The sequence below is a fragment of the Tyto alba genome, unplaced genomic scaffold (assembly GCF_018691265.1).
Source record: "Tyto alba isolate M040663 unplaced genomic scaffold, T.alba_DEE_v4.0 Super-Scaffold_16, whole genome shotgun sequence".
Taxonomy (NCBI): domain Eukaryota; kingdom Metazoa; phylum Chordata; class Aves; order Strigiformes; family Tytonidae; genus Tyto; species Tyto alba.
Genome location: NW_024881278.1, coordinates 19,409,664 through 19,425,342, shown reverse-complemented (window position 1 = coordinate 19,425,342; position 15,679 = coordinate 19,409,664). Strand labels below are relative to the sequence as shown.

Here is a 15,679-nt window from a genome sequence, read left to right as displayed (position 1 = left end):
TGCTGTGCATAAATAACAGGTAACTATTTCCTGTTAGTGTTTGTTAGAAACTTAAATATTCAGCATTTTAGTTTGAGGTGAGGTTAAAGACTGTTGCAGTTGTGAAATTGAGTTGACCATAGCAGATGTTTTCTCTCACCTGGCTCTTAGATACACACTGCCAAGTGTCTGTAGATCTTATGGATTTGACTGAGTGGCTGTGTGTACGTAAGAGGTATGGGAAAAAGGGAGCTGTAATAAACAGCATGATCGAGTACAGACGTTCATTCTTGTTTTGTTATGATACTTAGAGAATCTGGCTGAAAACGTTGTAATGAATTCAAGCGACTAGCAAGTTTTCCTCATCCAAACATGGGATAGTGGAAAATATCAGTGTCAAAAATGGTTAATAATCTGAAACTGAGTAATAATAGTAACTACTAATACAAGTAAATAAACTTTTAAGAGCTTGTTTTATGTTTTGATAACCCTTTTTCGTTTAAGTGACTTGACTTGACTGCAAAATCAAATCAACCATAGAGTTGTCAAAACTGATTTCTTGGCTCACTACCTTCCATTCCCTACTCCTATGGGTTTATTCCTAAAATACAGTCAGGTTTCAAGCCCTGAGTAACAAAGCTTGCTCAACTTTAAAACACAATCTCTCTCCCAGCTGTAGAGTCCTGTGTCTCTTCTTTCCTGTCCTCAAACACTTGCCACTTGTTTTCCTGATTTCTTTCCATTCATACCAATCTGAACATATTTGTGTGTTTGGTTGTTATCATCCTTACTCTCTAGCTTCTCTCTTGATTCTCTCACTAAATTGTCTTTTGATTTTAGTGAGTGTTTCATTTCATCTGACATAAAACAGTCATAAGATTGGGTAAAGTAATGCAGATTTTGCTCTTCCCTTTAGAAATCAAATTATTGAATGCTGCAGTGCAGGCTGGTCTATATGTATCTTCTGGCCTCCAGAAAAAAAATAATTTATAGAGATTTTTTTTTTTAACCAAAATTATTTGTCTTCCTAACTATTACTAAGTTGCTTAATATTTAATTGGTGCCAGGCCATTACTCTGTGATGCTGAGTGGCATTTCATATTGTAAACTGTATTTGCTAGTAAAACCCATCAGATATATTTTCTAGGTTAATATTTCATCATTTGTCATTTATTGGCCAGTTTTTAGTTTGCTCTAAGAAAGTGGACTTTCCTCTCTGTTACCAACCACCTGAAAGTGTTTAAAAAATCGAATTTGAATATATGAGGCTTGCTTAGCATTTGCATTATTTAAAGCTGCACCGTTTGTCTTTTAAGTACGCTATTACTGCAAGCCATAGAATATATGAGCTGTAAATTCCTTAGAATAATAGTTTGAAAAGAGGAATAATTGCAAACTGAAGATAATTCATATTGCACAGTTACAAGGATAAGCAATAATCGCGTTTTTCATACATGTTAGCCAAATGTAATCTCTTTTTATAACGACAGAGGGAGATGAGTGAGAGTCTGGGTGGTGTGATCTGAAAAGTGACAAGAATTAAATCTGTGTTAAATAGATCTTTTAATCCTGGTAGACTTGACAGCGGGCACATCTGAGGAGAGTGGGGGGAGATCTGCGCACCTGCTTCTGCCCCAGCACTGCAACGGTGCCCGGAGTGTGGCACCCAGGTTGAGGATTTCTTGCAGCCCCAAATACTCATGCTAGGATCAGGTGACCAGCTTGTCACTACCTGTAACGGGATTTTCCAACTGGTGAGGTAAATGCAAGTAGAAAAATCCTAGGTGATCATCTGATACATCTTCAAGTTTTTAGAACTTTTGCTAGAGAATCTATCCTGTGGTAAGAGTGTGTTTGTTTAGGAGATAAGGACCACAATGAATAGATGGCCCATTGGTGACATTATTACATAATGTGTTTTCAGTGTAGAATGGCAATTTAATAACAGAATAAAGCTGGTTTTAAAGTAATCTCAGCTCTGTTGTGTGTACAAAACCTTTCTGGTATCTGGTACTGCAGTAAGAGATCCTAGTCCATTTTCTCTGATGAGGCACGAGCTATTTTTCAACCTGTTGTTAGTGAACTTAAAGCCACATTTTTGTAAGGGAATAGATTTTGAGGTGTTTATTTTGATCAGTGTTAAAAACTACTCAAGTAAATAAAAACCACAGGTGTACCCTGTGCCATGTCCTGGAAATGTGGAGATTGGAAAAAAAACCCAGTATTAGATGCTGAGCTGGGGGCAAGGGAAGGGGGGGAAAAAAACCAAAAACAACAAACCAACAAAAAAACCCCCAAGGGGGCCTGAGGAAGCAAACATCTTCAGTGTGATAGAGGACTGCATTCATGTTAAAGCCACCTGCAGGAGAACAGTGCATTTTGAGCAGTCCTTAGTTCTTCCCGTGTTGTCCCTCGCGACCTTGGTTGGGTGCTTGGTAGGGTGGCTCATGGTTCACCCTGTTCTTTTTTCCTGGTGACTTGCCTGTTGCCTGCCTCTGGGTTTGTGATTCCCCTTATGCTGACTTCTGCAGTATTCCTTCAGTCTCTTATCTCAGGGCTTTGATGCATATGTTCTGAAGGTGGCCACCGTGACTTTGGGTGGCAGCAGATGGTAAACCTTCAGGCTGCCACCGGCTATACTGGTGTTAAGTTGGAAACTTAACGTTTGATGAAGAATCAGTAGTGCATATGAAAGAGCTTTTACCACAGAAATATCTTTTAATTAAAAAAAAATTAGCATACTGAAACATTTGCTAATTTCTGTGCATGTAAAGGATCCTAAAATTAACTGTTTTCTTAAAGCTAGACTATGGTTATTTACCAGGCAGGTTTTATTTTATTTTTCTCCAATTAATCGTACCTACTATATTGAATTGAATTTAATTTATTTTCCACTAAGCTGTTGGATACACTGTAAATCAAATCTAAGAAGCTAATTTTTTTAAGTAGCTGCTGTCAGCATCAGAATTAACCCTTGACTTAGGAAAAAAAAAATAAAAATCACAAGCATAAAATCCTATTTAGCATCACGGAGGGGTATTGCTATCTGCCACTTTACTGAGATGCTGCTGTGTTCACTTGTTTTTTGGGATGTGCCTGCGAGCTGAAGTGCTTGTACAAAACAGGGATGTCTGTGCTGCTGAAGACACTTATTTACATTATATATTTATTTCTGGCAATTACTATTTGCCTGTCAGTGTTTCTGGCCATGTTGAGGTTGTCATCAACGCAGAAAAATAGGGAAGCAACGAGTAAGCAATAGTGCCGTAAAAGCCAGCGTGATACGTAGACCTTGACTCTGTTCGTACATTAGTATTACAAATAGGATTTTGCCTTGTCTGCTTTTGTGTCACAGTCTAGTTGCTCAGTGCCCAGGAGTGCCCTGCTGTGCATTCTTCTCCCTCCCCTCTGAGATAGGATGCTGAATGTTACAGCCGACAGCTCATTGTTAGGAGGTATTTAATATTACAAGTTACGCGGTAGTCATCGTCAGTGAAACAGGTTCCATCAGTTTATGCAAGCTAGGAGCAGCCTAGTCTAATGCGAGCATCTTTGTGTGATCTGCTCTGCAGAAGAACAGAGTTATGCCATAGGGAATGCTATGTGGAATCCTGTTTTGTCCCACACTGCTGTTAGGGTGGAGGCTTGTCACTTTGCATTTTAAAAGAAAGTCTTAGAAAAAGAATTACGGAAGCACTCCCTTTTGCAATGGGAGAGAAATGTGAAAGAATGCCATCAGGAAAGACTTGTTGGGATAGCACTACTATCTCGAAATTGGCAGTAAAGCCTGAGGTGAGGAGAATAAGGTGGCATTTGGGTCAATGGCAGGCTTACTGTTATGCACTTCTGGAGAAGCCTGGCAACGCTTCCAAGAGCTGCTCACCTTTCTCTGCTCTGGAAGTGTGATTAAGAAGTCAAGTGAAAATATTTGCGACCATCTCTTTCCTGGCCTTATCCCTTCCTGAAATACCGATTTTCTGATAGTGATTTATTCATTCAGGTAGTCCTTTAATTATTTGGGTGAATGTGGTTAAGCCACCTTTTTGTAATATGCATACAGGCTGCCTCCCCTTTTTGAGCAGATTTTTGAGTTGTTGGGCCCATGTAAACTCCACAGTCTGCCAGGGCCAAATGGAGCATCACTAGGTGAATTTTTAAAGTACTTTTATAGCTCTTCCTGGGCTTCTTGGAGTCCCTTTTAAGGTAAACAGTCTTGCAGAAAGGTGAGTATTGAATCAGCAAAGAGATAATTTTCCATTAAATGTAGTGGAGCTGTAGATGATCATCACTGGGGGCAGGTATGATGCCTGATGGGAAGGAAAAGGAAAGAAATTGGTTACTAAGACTGGTTAGTCCATCTAGGTAGTTAACCTCAAAGGCACACAAATATTATTTGTTGTTATTACAGTTATAAAACTGTAGCTGCTACTTCCATTTTGATGTTGTAATACAACAGATGAATCTAGCCCTAAAGGGACCCATTGTCTGCTTTATTTGCGTTAGTGGTAGTCATTCTATATGTCGTCTTATAGGGTGAGGGCTCAGTAATCCGTTCTGTTACACCATATGCTAATACAGTGCTGATAAGCAAGTGTGAAAAATGAAAGGGAGGAATACATTAATTGTATTTGTGCAATAAGGTATGCTATCAAAGGTAATTATTTCATGACAGTTTTAGTTATAGCAGTTGTTTTATCATGGAATAAAAGATGGCTTTAGGAGCCTTTTATTGGAAAGACAATTGTATCAAATTAGCACCAAATTAGATTTTTGTCTTTATAAAGGTGAGCAAACCCATGAGCAGTTTCTAAATTGGTGTCTTCTACTCTACAAATGAACAAATCCTTTTTGAGGGTTAAAGAAGCTATTATTCTGTCCTCTATGCTGACAGCTTCATTACTGATTGGCCTACTGTTGGTATTAAAAAAATGTTTGGCTCCTTATGATCTTTGTGCATGCAACTATAATATTAATACAAACCACGGAACTGTTCATTAAGAAATGACTTTAAATGAGGTTGATGCTTGTAAATCTGGAGAGATACAGATGTTAAATGCTGCCATTCCTTTTCATATACAGCCGTATGGCTAATAATTTCCAAGTGGCTAAAGCTCTTGTTAGCAAGAGTGCTGGTGTGTTAAGAATGGCCCTATAAATAACTTTAAGAACTGAAGTTGAAGGTGCTTCTTTTAAAGACTATTGTTAACTAAACATTATTGCCAAACAGATGGAAAGCATTCACCAGCCTGATGTTTTTAGGTCTAATTATATTATCTCCAGTCCTGTACGGCTCAGTAGAAGAGGTGTATCCAGAGGCCAATTTATAATCATTTAGACAACACCTGTTTGGGAGATATTGACAGTCAAAGGGCACATTTAAAAAAAAAAAATCACATATGTTCTCCTATTTATTGCCTCAATGTGAACAGTGTCTAGTTACAAACAAACTTGGGAGAAGAAGGAGGAAAGTGACCGTAAACACATAGCCGTTTCTGAACCATTTTTATCTTTGTCACCTCTTGTAAAGTGGCTTTTATTTTTCTCTTGTTCTTTTAGTTTTCTTTATTGTTTGTTTGGCTTTTTTTTTTTTTTTGTTTGTTTGTTTATTTTTTTAAATTTTAATTTTACACTTTTTGGTTAAGCAAAGATAACAAAACCAGTTTTGCAGTTGTTATTTATTCAGCTGGTTTCCACTGTTTCTGGAAGCCCCAGGCTATAGGCCTGAAAAGTTGTTCAACAAACTCAGTGGCCTGTGGACATTTGCCTTCCCTTACCTTGCCCTTGACATGGAAACTGTGTCATTCCTTTGTCAAAAAAATCTCAGTAACACCAACTTCTCTTGATATTTATTTTGCAAGAAGAAATAGAACAGCTTTCTAAATTGGGTGCAACCCTAGTAAAAGAGGAGGTCATTGAGATGGAGAGGTGTCTGTCACCATTTCTTTTGGTGAAATTTGGTGAGAGAAATGATTAGAAAAGACTCCAATTCTCATTCTCTTGCTTGAGACACTCGGATGTGATGGAGACAGATGGAGGGCAGTGTTTTGAATTCAGCCATCCTGAAAAGCAAAGGTTGCTGTGCGCAGCCGCTGCCTGGGGACAGCCAGCACAACCCTGCCCTGAGACCTCCCCGCCCGGCCCGGCCGCCTGGGCCTTTTGCAGGTCTCCACCTCACCTCGCTGTGGGCGCTGCACGGGATGGCTCTCTCCGCGGTTCCCTTGGCGTGGGGAAGGGCAGCATGTCAACTGGGTAGACTTCACCCTTTCAGGGCACGGCTGCATCGCTGCCCCACGCAGCCGGGGGATAAGGGAGACTGTGTGCCGTGTTGTCCTTCTCCTGTCACCTGATGAATCTAATGCCATGTTACTTCTGACATGTCATTCCTCTGCAAGGTGTGTTTTTTGATGTGAGCTGACTTGGAGTTGCTGCATCTTGTCTGTTGAACTCAGCAGTTTGGTAACCCCAGTACTGGCATTTGCAGCCGAAATCTTTTGGTGTAACTATGTGTGAATGTTTATACTGGAAGTTTGCAACGTCTGTTGTAAATAAGCAGTGAGTGCACACTCTTGTTCTTGTTCCTCCAGGAGGTTTCAGCTTGTGCTTGTGCTGCTCATGTAGCTGTCTTGCAGCTGGTGCTTTTCAAGTACATCTCTGTTCTTGGAGTTTGAAAACAATTAATTCCTGATCAGAGGGATTTGAAGATGGAGATGCAGAGGGTTCCAGCTCCCTGAAGATGCAGCTTCCCAAATAAATATACACATATATTTTTGTTTGTTTTGTTTTCAACACATAAATAAATTGAGCTTGCTAGGAGGGTAGCCATTATTTAGTACTTATTTCATTACTGTGCTGTGTTTAAAGTGTTTTCAGCAGAAGTGATGCGCTCCTAACAGAGATGCTCTCTGCAGCTGTAGGTGTTCTCTCTGCAGCGAACCCATCCACTCTTTTCTTCCTAAATAAATCCTCTTTTTTTTTTTTTGTTCTGACCTTAATACTATTTTACAGTAGCACAAAGGGGGCTTCCTTTCAGCCTTTTCTGATGTGGCTTAGGAGTGGTGCAAAACAAAAATTGCAGTGGAGGAATGAGACAGCAGTGACTATACAGTTGATAAAACTTTTTTTTTTTTTTTTTTTTTTTTTTTTTTGTGGCCTGGGCAGGTGTGTGGCCAGCTTTTAGTTTAGCTTCCTGGAAAGCAGGTATATAGCCACCCTGCAAAAAAAAAACCCACAAACCCCACCTCTGGTAACCCACTGGTAGGGAATATGTTTGATGGAAGCCAGATGGGAAAAGTGTTGCAGTAGAAAGGTAGTTAAGTGAAGTGACATGGGAAGGTAATGCTATGTGAAGGTTACTTTTTGTGCTTCATTGTGTTGCTACCATTGCATTTCTATAAATTGGGTTCTGCTTGATTATTGCTGTAATTATAAAGTACTTGTTATTTCTGGTACGAAGTTAGGATTCATTCTTTAACTTAGCTGATTTGGAATCAGGTGACATTAGAGAATTACCAGAGAGATCTATATCCTCAATATTTCTTTCCTAAGACTGGTTATCAAATGTATGCTGCAGGGCTTTAATTTTTTTTTAGTTATTACTTGTAACACTTCCTTTGTAGGAATATTCAACATTTAAGAACTGTGTTTTGTTAACTTATGTGAATCTTAAATATTTCTCTGAACACTTTTTGCTTAGGTTTTGCTTGTAATGGACACTAGAACACAGCAGACTTTTATACTGAAGGTGAGTATAGTCTTTTATTAGTCCTCTAATCAGTTTGGCCTCCTAAATTACACCACCACACAAAGATCAATTTGCATCTAATCGTAAAGATAACTCTATACATATATTGATATGTTAATACATATATCCCTATTATGGGAACTGGAATTCTTTTTGTTGGTATTCAGTTGCTTTCCCTTCCTTTCTCTCTAACATCTCTAGTGCTCAGATGTGCTGGTTTACTCACTTGAGTTGTGACAGGTTACTGAGGCCAACACCTTAGCAGGTGTCAGTAGAGTCACAGTTTCAGTGTGCTGCTTAAAACAACTGTAAAGCCCTGGTGGCTCAGGACATGCACAGGCTGCTGCTGAAGGTGAAAATTCTCCTTAGCCCAAGTACATCCACAACACTTTGTGTTTGAGTTTCACTTAGCTGAAGAATATGATATTGGCTAAAGTGGAATCTGGATCAAATGGACGACTGATCTTACTCAGAATTACTTTCCTATATTTTACATCAGTAGACTGTAAAAACTGAGTTTAACGTTACTAAGCGATTGAATTAATGAGTACTTAATTGGTCAGAATAAAATTTTTCACATTACTCTTTTGTGTTTCAGAAAGTGCTCAGATCAAGCTCCCAATATGCTCCGAGCATCTGTGTTGCTGAGAATTAGTTTAGCATGAGTATTGTTATTGTGGCCATTATTTCAAGCTCCCCTTGACATGAATTCCACTGCTGATGGGAGAAAGGTCTGAAAAACTGTGTCCCAAACACAGAGCTCTAATTTGTAACTTCACGTCAGGTCTGGCTTACAACCCTGACTTAACTTTGTGCATCTGGCCTTTGAAATTAGTTGTCTTAGATATTTGCAGGGTACAGAAAACCTGTTTGTTTCTCAGAAAGGATTATTTGTGAATATTGTATATTAGAACCTCACGTTATCTACTGACAGATAGGGTAACATTGAATTTCCCATTGAAATGCTTATGTTTATCAATATTGTAATAGGTCACACTATTGACATAATTTTTTTTTTTTCTTTCTCTCTCCCCTCCCTTTCTCCCTCCCACATCAATTTTTTCACTTCTGGCAACTTCATCTCTGTGCTACCTCCCAAAAATCATTACCTCTCAAGGAGACTAATCTTTTCCTTTCCTTTTTGTTGTGGTGTTTATTGTCTTTAGTAAAGTACAATGGAAACATGAGGATTACCTTTAAAGCTAAGGCATTCTTTTGTCTTTAGAACTTGAATTGAATTTTTTTAATAGTGTCTTTTGGTCACACACAAAAATAAAATTTTAAAAAAAGGTCACAGGGAAATAACTGAGTGTCATCCTGATGACTTAGTTTGAGAGAGATTCTAATAAAAACATTGACCCATGTAATTGATTTTAATGGCAGCTTTGTGCCATCTTCTGTTCTCTGGAAATGTGCCAGATGCCATCAGCACAGCCTCGGGGGACTGAGGGGCATAGAGCAGCAGATGAGTGGTTTCTCTGAAGCCCAGAGTAACTCGGATAGATTAGTTTGGTTGATAAACACAGAGCACAGCAGGCTCCAAAGGCAACTGAGGGTACAACTGACCTTTTTGTTCTCTGTCAGGGTCTAAGGAAAAGTAGTGAGTACAGCAGGAGCAGAACGACCATCATCCCCCGCTGTGTGCCCAACATGGTGTGTCTGCACAAGTACATCATCTCCGAGGAGTCTGTCTTTCTCGTGTTACAGCATGCAGAAGGTTTGTCTCTAGTTTAAGTATATTGTTGAAGAGTCAAAGGTTTAGGTTTTAATCAATGGTACATTTCATTGTCAAATTAGTCTCTTATACATCTCATTAAAATATTTTTAGTGTGCCTAAGAGATCTCATGTAAGACACCCCACTCCCATCCTCTGTCCCTCCCCTCGTTCTGCCGTGGATCTGATTCCTGTTTCAAATGGCCTCAAATCCTGATGGGTCGCTTGAATTGTAGCAATATTGAAAGCTTCCAACTGTTTATTTTCTATAGGAGAGTGAGTGCTTTGACTCTCAGAGATAAAGTCTTTGGCTACTTTTGTAACTTTAGCTAGTAAGTCTTTTCAGCACCCTATAGTTAAAATGACAAATATTTACACAAGAATTTAATAACCTCTGCTAAAAAGCATGAACATTTGCCTGTTGGTTAATATTGCATAGTTATTCTGATCTGGATTTTTAAGAAAATAGCCAGTGGCATCACACAGGAGTTCAAAGCAGAACCACAGAGTTGTGCCTTCAAACTATTTATAAAATTCCTGTTAAATGTACAGGGAACAGGTGGCACAAAATAATTACGTTTTGATTTTTTCGTCTAACACCTGGATTTAAATATTCCCTAAATGTAATTACCCGTATTTGTTTAGAATGAGTGCAGAATATAAATTTTGGGATTGCTAATAGTTCTCTTTTTTAGGAAATGTTAGTAATTCAGTCAGAATGGATGATGTGAAGGAGCTGAGCTAACTGATGGAGAAGATAATTTTATTACATTGAATATATATATTTTTTTTCCAATAACTTAGATTTTGGCTTTTTCATGAACAATTTGTTACATGAGGCAGTTAAAGTTAACTTTACAACATGAATGACTGTTTCTGCTATGTGTGACTTAATCTTGCCATGAGCAGTGATGCATGAAGAAAAGCCTCACATTACAGTACTGCCTGATGGTGATCTCAAGGGTTTACAGTGCTGCTCTGTACGATGCTACTTTTCTTGAGGTGTGTGTAGTTCAGCAGAATAACTTGGAGACTCAAAATGTACCAGCTTATGTGGAGATTAGTTTGGAGAAATAATATGTAAAAAAACCCAACACCTCAAACAAACCCCCAAAGAAGGAAAAAAAACCCCACCTATAACCCTTGTCAGATACCAATTGCCCTTAAGGCTAGCATAATCAAAGTATTAGAGACAGGATATCGTAATAATTTAAAAAAAATGTTCCTAATATTTCTGCAATTTCCAAAGACCTACAGTTTTGCTCTTCTGTTCAGGAAGAACGTTCCTTTCCAAAACAGATGGAAAACTGGGTGAAGTAGTAGTGGAATTTTGGGGGAAGAGTGGTCAGATGGAGAGAACAAAAATTTTAAGGAAGGCATGATGTGACCGGTTGACAAAGCTGATCTCCTGGAAGTGAAAGTTTTATTGTGCAAGCAGTGAGAAAAATGGAGACATTGCATGATCAGAGCTCTTTCATTTAAGAACAGAAACCTAAGCTTAATGTTTTGGATGGATTCAGTCAGGAATGACTGTCTCCTCTTCATTTCTGACATGGTCACAAATCCAGCAAAATGTGCTTGGCCTGAACATCTTACTCTTACCATCGTTGGCTGTGACATGTTTTGAGTTCTATGGGGAAAGGATTTTTAATTTACTAAGTGCCTTCTAAATCAGGTTTGTGCAACACATAGCCTTGAGCAGCACCCCACGCCATTTGTTTGGTCTGCCAGCAGCGAAGGCAGCCACAGCTCATGTTGCCTTTCTCCCAGCTGTGGGTCAAAGCCATGCAAGTAGGAGATGTGGGAGGGAGATGGGTTATTTTGAGGTGAAGTTGGGGGAGGAGGTGCTGACAAGATACGAGTGCCTTCTACAGGGAAGATCTCTGAAGGGGAACACGGGATAGAGAGTTTGGGAAGAACTGGGGAGTGTTGCAGAGTGGATGGGGGGGTCTTTCCCTGGCGGGTCTCCCCAGGGAGAGCTGCAGGGACCAGAAGGGACTTTGAGGTGGGTGAGGACTGTTGTTGGTAATACATGATACAGGGGTTCACTTGACTTGGACACTTGTGGGTCTACGTTATAAACTGCAGAGCGTTTTTCCTCATTCTCTGGTAAAGCATCAGGTAGTTTGGAAATGGATTCACCTCTGTCCCTGTTTGCAAACCATTAAAAAATGATGATGTTCTGTAAGGACTTTTCCCCAATTATCAGGGAATTAACAAGGTTAATTTCTTTAAGGATAGCCCCTGGTCTCATGAGCTTACTGTACAAAGTAATGAGTAAGTTGCCCAAGAAAGTATATAAAAAGTGTATTGCAGGTGTAGGGCCTGATCCCAAATCCCTAACTGGGGCGATAATTTTGTGTTGCTTCTAGAACTGCACGGCCTGTGCACCCCACACTGTCCCAGGAGATTGATGCTGGAAAGTGATTCAGGAGAAAGGCTTCATTTTCTAGTTCTACATGAATAAATCATGAATAAAAATCGGGCTAAAGTTATACTGTACTATATGCAGGCACTAATCTGGCTCACCCACTGATGATGGTCTTGATCCCATCAATCTTATGTTAGTAGCACTCATGCTTTAAGTTACATGGATAATAATATCAGGATTCCTTATAAATCTATCTTTAAATTTCATCCATCTCAGACCAAATATAAATAGAGAAGGTGCTTGTAGCTAATTTTGGGAAATGGTAAAAATTTCTAGGACAGTACTTTTTAAGTGGTAGTCTCTGAAATTTTATTCCATGACCTTATGAGTACTCTTAACATTCATACTCCAAGTAGTTCTATTCCAGTAGGAAAGAAGATTCTACCAGTCAAATTTATAAGCGGTGGCGATTTATGTTAGGTATACTAGCCACACCATCTGGAAATTCAAAGGTAAAATATTAAGTGGACAATGGATTGAATTATAGCAAATTCGGAGGAGGTTTTAATGTTAGGTGTAGACATTATGTATTTGCTAAACATCTTACTATTTCCTAAACATCTTATTATTTCCTGTTGGTAGTAAATTTTAACTGTATTATTATTAAGTGCAGCACTATTGGGTTTTGTATGGAATTCTGCAAGCTTGACTGCAGACTCTTGCTCAAGATGAAGACTTTTTTTTTTTTTTCTCCTTTTGGTAAATCATGATGCCATTACATTCTTAGAATTGGTGAGTGAGGTCTTGAGTTTTCTTACTGGCTTTTCTCATGGCCACAGTTGGAGGCTTCAAGGGTGTCTCAGAAGCATGAAAGTCCACAAAGTTATCTTGTAGCTTTATTGGGAAGCACTTGGCAAATTCTAGTGTGGTAGAGAGCCAATCTGATGTTAATAAGGCCTCGCTTCTTCTTGGCACTACTAACTCCTGAAATTTTAGAAACAGGTGCTTCAAAAATAGGCTGGGGGGCTTCCATGGGACATCAAAGTTTAAGTGGCTGTTAGAAGCTGTCAAATCTCTTTAAGCATAAACAAGCTGGAGTTCCTATCAATCTGGAGAGCACTCAAGAAACTTCATGCTGAAGAGGCTTGCTGCACGCAGGAATTGATAGACAACAACACGGTAGCATTCTGGCTTGCAAAGCTGGAGATTTGTCTTTAGAAAAGGAGATTGTACTAGCTGTAAATATTTGACAGCAATTGGAAAATGTAGGAAAGGTGATTATGGCCCTTGGCAAGTGACTTTTTCAGGAGGCTGCTTTGAAATAATAGCTTTTGCTCAAAGTGAATCTGGAAGTGGGAGCTTTGCCTAAACTAGCAAACTTTGTAGCAGAGATTCACCAGCAGCAGTGGAAGCAGCCGTGTATCAAAGACTCTGGTGTTTGTAACTGCTGTCATGTTAGAGATTAGGTTGGAGATTAGCTTCCAATTCATGTGTATGCTGCAACCCCACTGTGGCTGCCATTGGGATGCTGTGAAACGTTATTGTTGTATCATGGTAGTGTGTGTCGGGTTCCCTTTTGGCCTAGAAACTGTACAAGCATAATTTTACATAGTTGTATATTAATGTGATGATGTTTACCAGTAGACATGTCATTTGAAAAGGAGAATGGTGATTCTGAGAAAACCGTAAGATTGTTCTTTTTCCATCAGGGAAGAATATTAATTTGAACGAGGTACTTCTGGCCATTAACAAATTCTTATGCAGTGATGCAGAGAGTTGGGCCTGGTTTTGGAGAATAGTTCAAGCAGAAGTCTTCCAGTACTCTGTTTTTCTTCTCTATCCAATCACAATTACTTGGAAGCCTGGATTGTTCACTTGGACTTTCTTAGGGGTTTCCTAAATACAGTGATTGCTCCATTCTTAGCTGCATTCCAGTTGACAGGACTCATGGGCCAAGCTAACAAAAGCCACTGATTTATTTTGGAATATGTCTCCTTAGTCATCCAGTCTTTCAGGGTGTGAAGCTGAAATGGTGTCTGAGCACCGAGTGAGGAAAAATCCAACAGGTCATGAATTTTCCTTGTCAGCTAGAACGAAAACATGTTAAGAGACTAAATTTGCTGGTTTGTTAGGTTTTATTTTATCCTATGATACATATTATATAGTCTCTGTATCTTCTCTTTGATGTTCCTATGTCAAGTGCTATTAATAACAAAGAACTGCAGCAATGTTTGAAAGAATATGAAAATATTGTGGAACTAATGAGGTTCCTGGCCAGCTTCATCACCTGGTAACTTTGTGCTGAAATTTCCTTTTGATTATTTTGGACACTAACCTTTTAGATTCTGCCTCTAGAAGCAGAGGTGTAACCTCTGGAGTACTGGAAATGTGGTTAAGGCAATTCTAATGAGCAATTTTACATTTAATAGAATGCAGAGCTTAGTGATTTTTATGTGCTAATAAAACCAGAAAAAGTGAGCTGGACTGGTTGTAGAGGCGGTTCATGGTAGAAGAAAATAATCTTAATAATTAGTTATGTTAATACTGTACTTCTGAAATTGCATTAAGCACTAATAAACTTTAGCTTAAAACAGTAGCTTTTATAGTTATTTAGTATGTTAGTCTATTTGACAATGACTGAAGCTTACTTGTTTGGATTGATTTCTGTAATTTTAGTTTTTATAGATTCCTGATACTATATTAGCATGGCTTGCTAATGGGTTTTCTTGATCTTACACAACACATGGGGAGAGGGGAAAAGATTATTAGTATGTCATTCATAAAGGCATAATTATATACCCAGATACAAATATCACTCTTGTTTGACCCTGGATTGGACATTTTCAGAAAGGAATAAAATTGTTGTTTTTCACTATAGAACACAATTATTGAATAGCGTTTATTTACGTATTTCCACTTGACCAGGAGGCCAGTCTTGAAATATTTGTATGTAAACATATTTGGACATAATAATTTTTTTTTTATTTATTTACTTGCATTTAACTCTAAATTGGAGTTGCAGTAAGTAGTCATTTCCACTGTGATTTCTAAGTCCAAGTGATTATTAATGAGCAGCTTCTTTTTTTTAAAAGGTAAGATAATTTGTATTTATGTAAATGTAAACATTTACAAATAGAAAATGAGTCATTGTTGGAGTTCTGTTTTCACAGGTGGACAGTGGAGAATTCCCGAATACTATAAGGATAAAAAGATTTTCTTTGTCTTTTGCAAATTTAGGTTTACTGAAAGCGTTTGAAATTGAACGTTTTTAAAAACATAGCCTGAACCTCTTGACTATTCCAGTGATTTTTCTGTGGGGTTTTGAAGGATTGATCTCAACACATCTGTTTTCCTGCCTTAATCCTTCTTGGGTCTCCTTCTTGCTTAAGCTACACTGAGACTTCAAGTAAAGGGCAAAATCTAGTGGAGGCTGCATGAAATCTTGCATGAAGTGTGGTGGAGGGAGAAGAAGACAGGAGTTGTCCTGAGAGCAGCTTGACCTGCCTGTAGGTGAAAAGCTAAGCTATGTAAGGATAATTCTTGCACTTTTCACACTGCTGGACAGCCCAGCCTCTTCTTACCTTAGTATAGGGGTACAAACCATTTAGGCTGGTGAAAGCTTTTCAGGTGTCACATGTAAAAGCACACCTGGTGTCCAGTAATGGCACAGGAAAAAAAAAAGGTGACAATAGCTCACAGAAATGAGCTTGAGCTTTTTTTTTTTTTTTTTGAGCTTTCTGCACCCCTGGGTCAAAGCTCAACCCAGGCCTCTGTTAGAAAGACCTTTTCTTACTGTACTTGCATCTGGGGAAAACTGATGGCACTAATATTTGCTTTAAAGCCATGCCTAGAGGCTGAGGGGCTGCTGTGCCAG

The 15,679-nt window shown here is 38.8% G+C and overlaps 1 protein-coding gene across 2 annotated transcripts in view; it reads left to right on the top strand.

The window, feature by feature from the left end:
* Positions 1–15,679, top strand: part of RPS6KC1 (ribosomal protein S6 kinase C1) — a 90,593-nt gene that overhangs the window by 52,049 nt on the left and 22,865 nt on the right. For both annotated transcript variants that reach the window (XM_042789735.1, XM_042789734.1), the window contains exons 10-11: positions 7,673–7,720; positions 9,305–9,437. In XM_042789735.1, the coding sequence (XP_042645669.1) occupies positions 7,673–7,720; positions 9,305–9,437 (181 nt within the window). The remainder of the gene's footprint in view (positions 1–7,672; positions 7,721–9,304; positions 9,438–15,679) is intronic.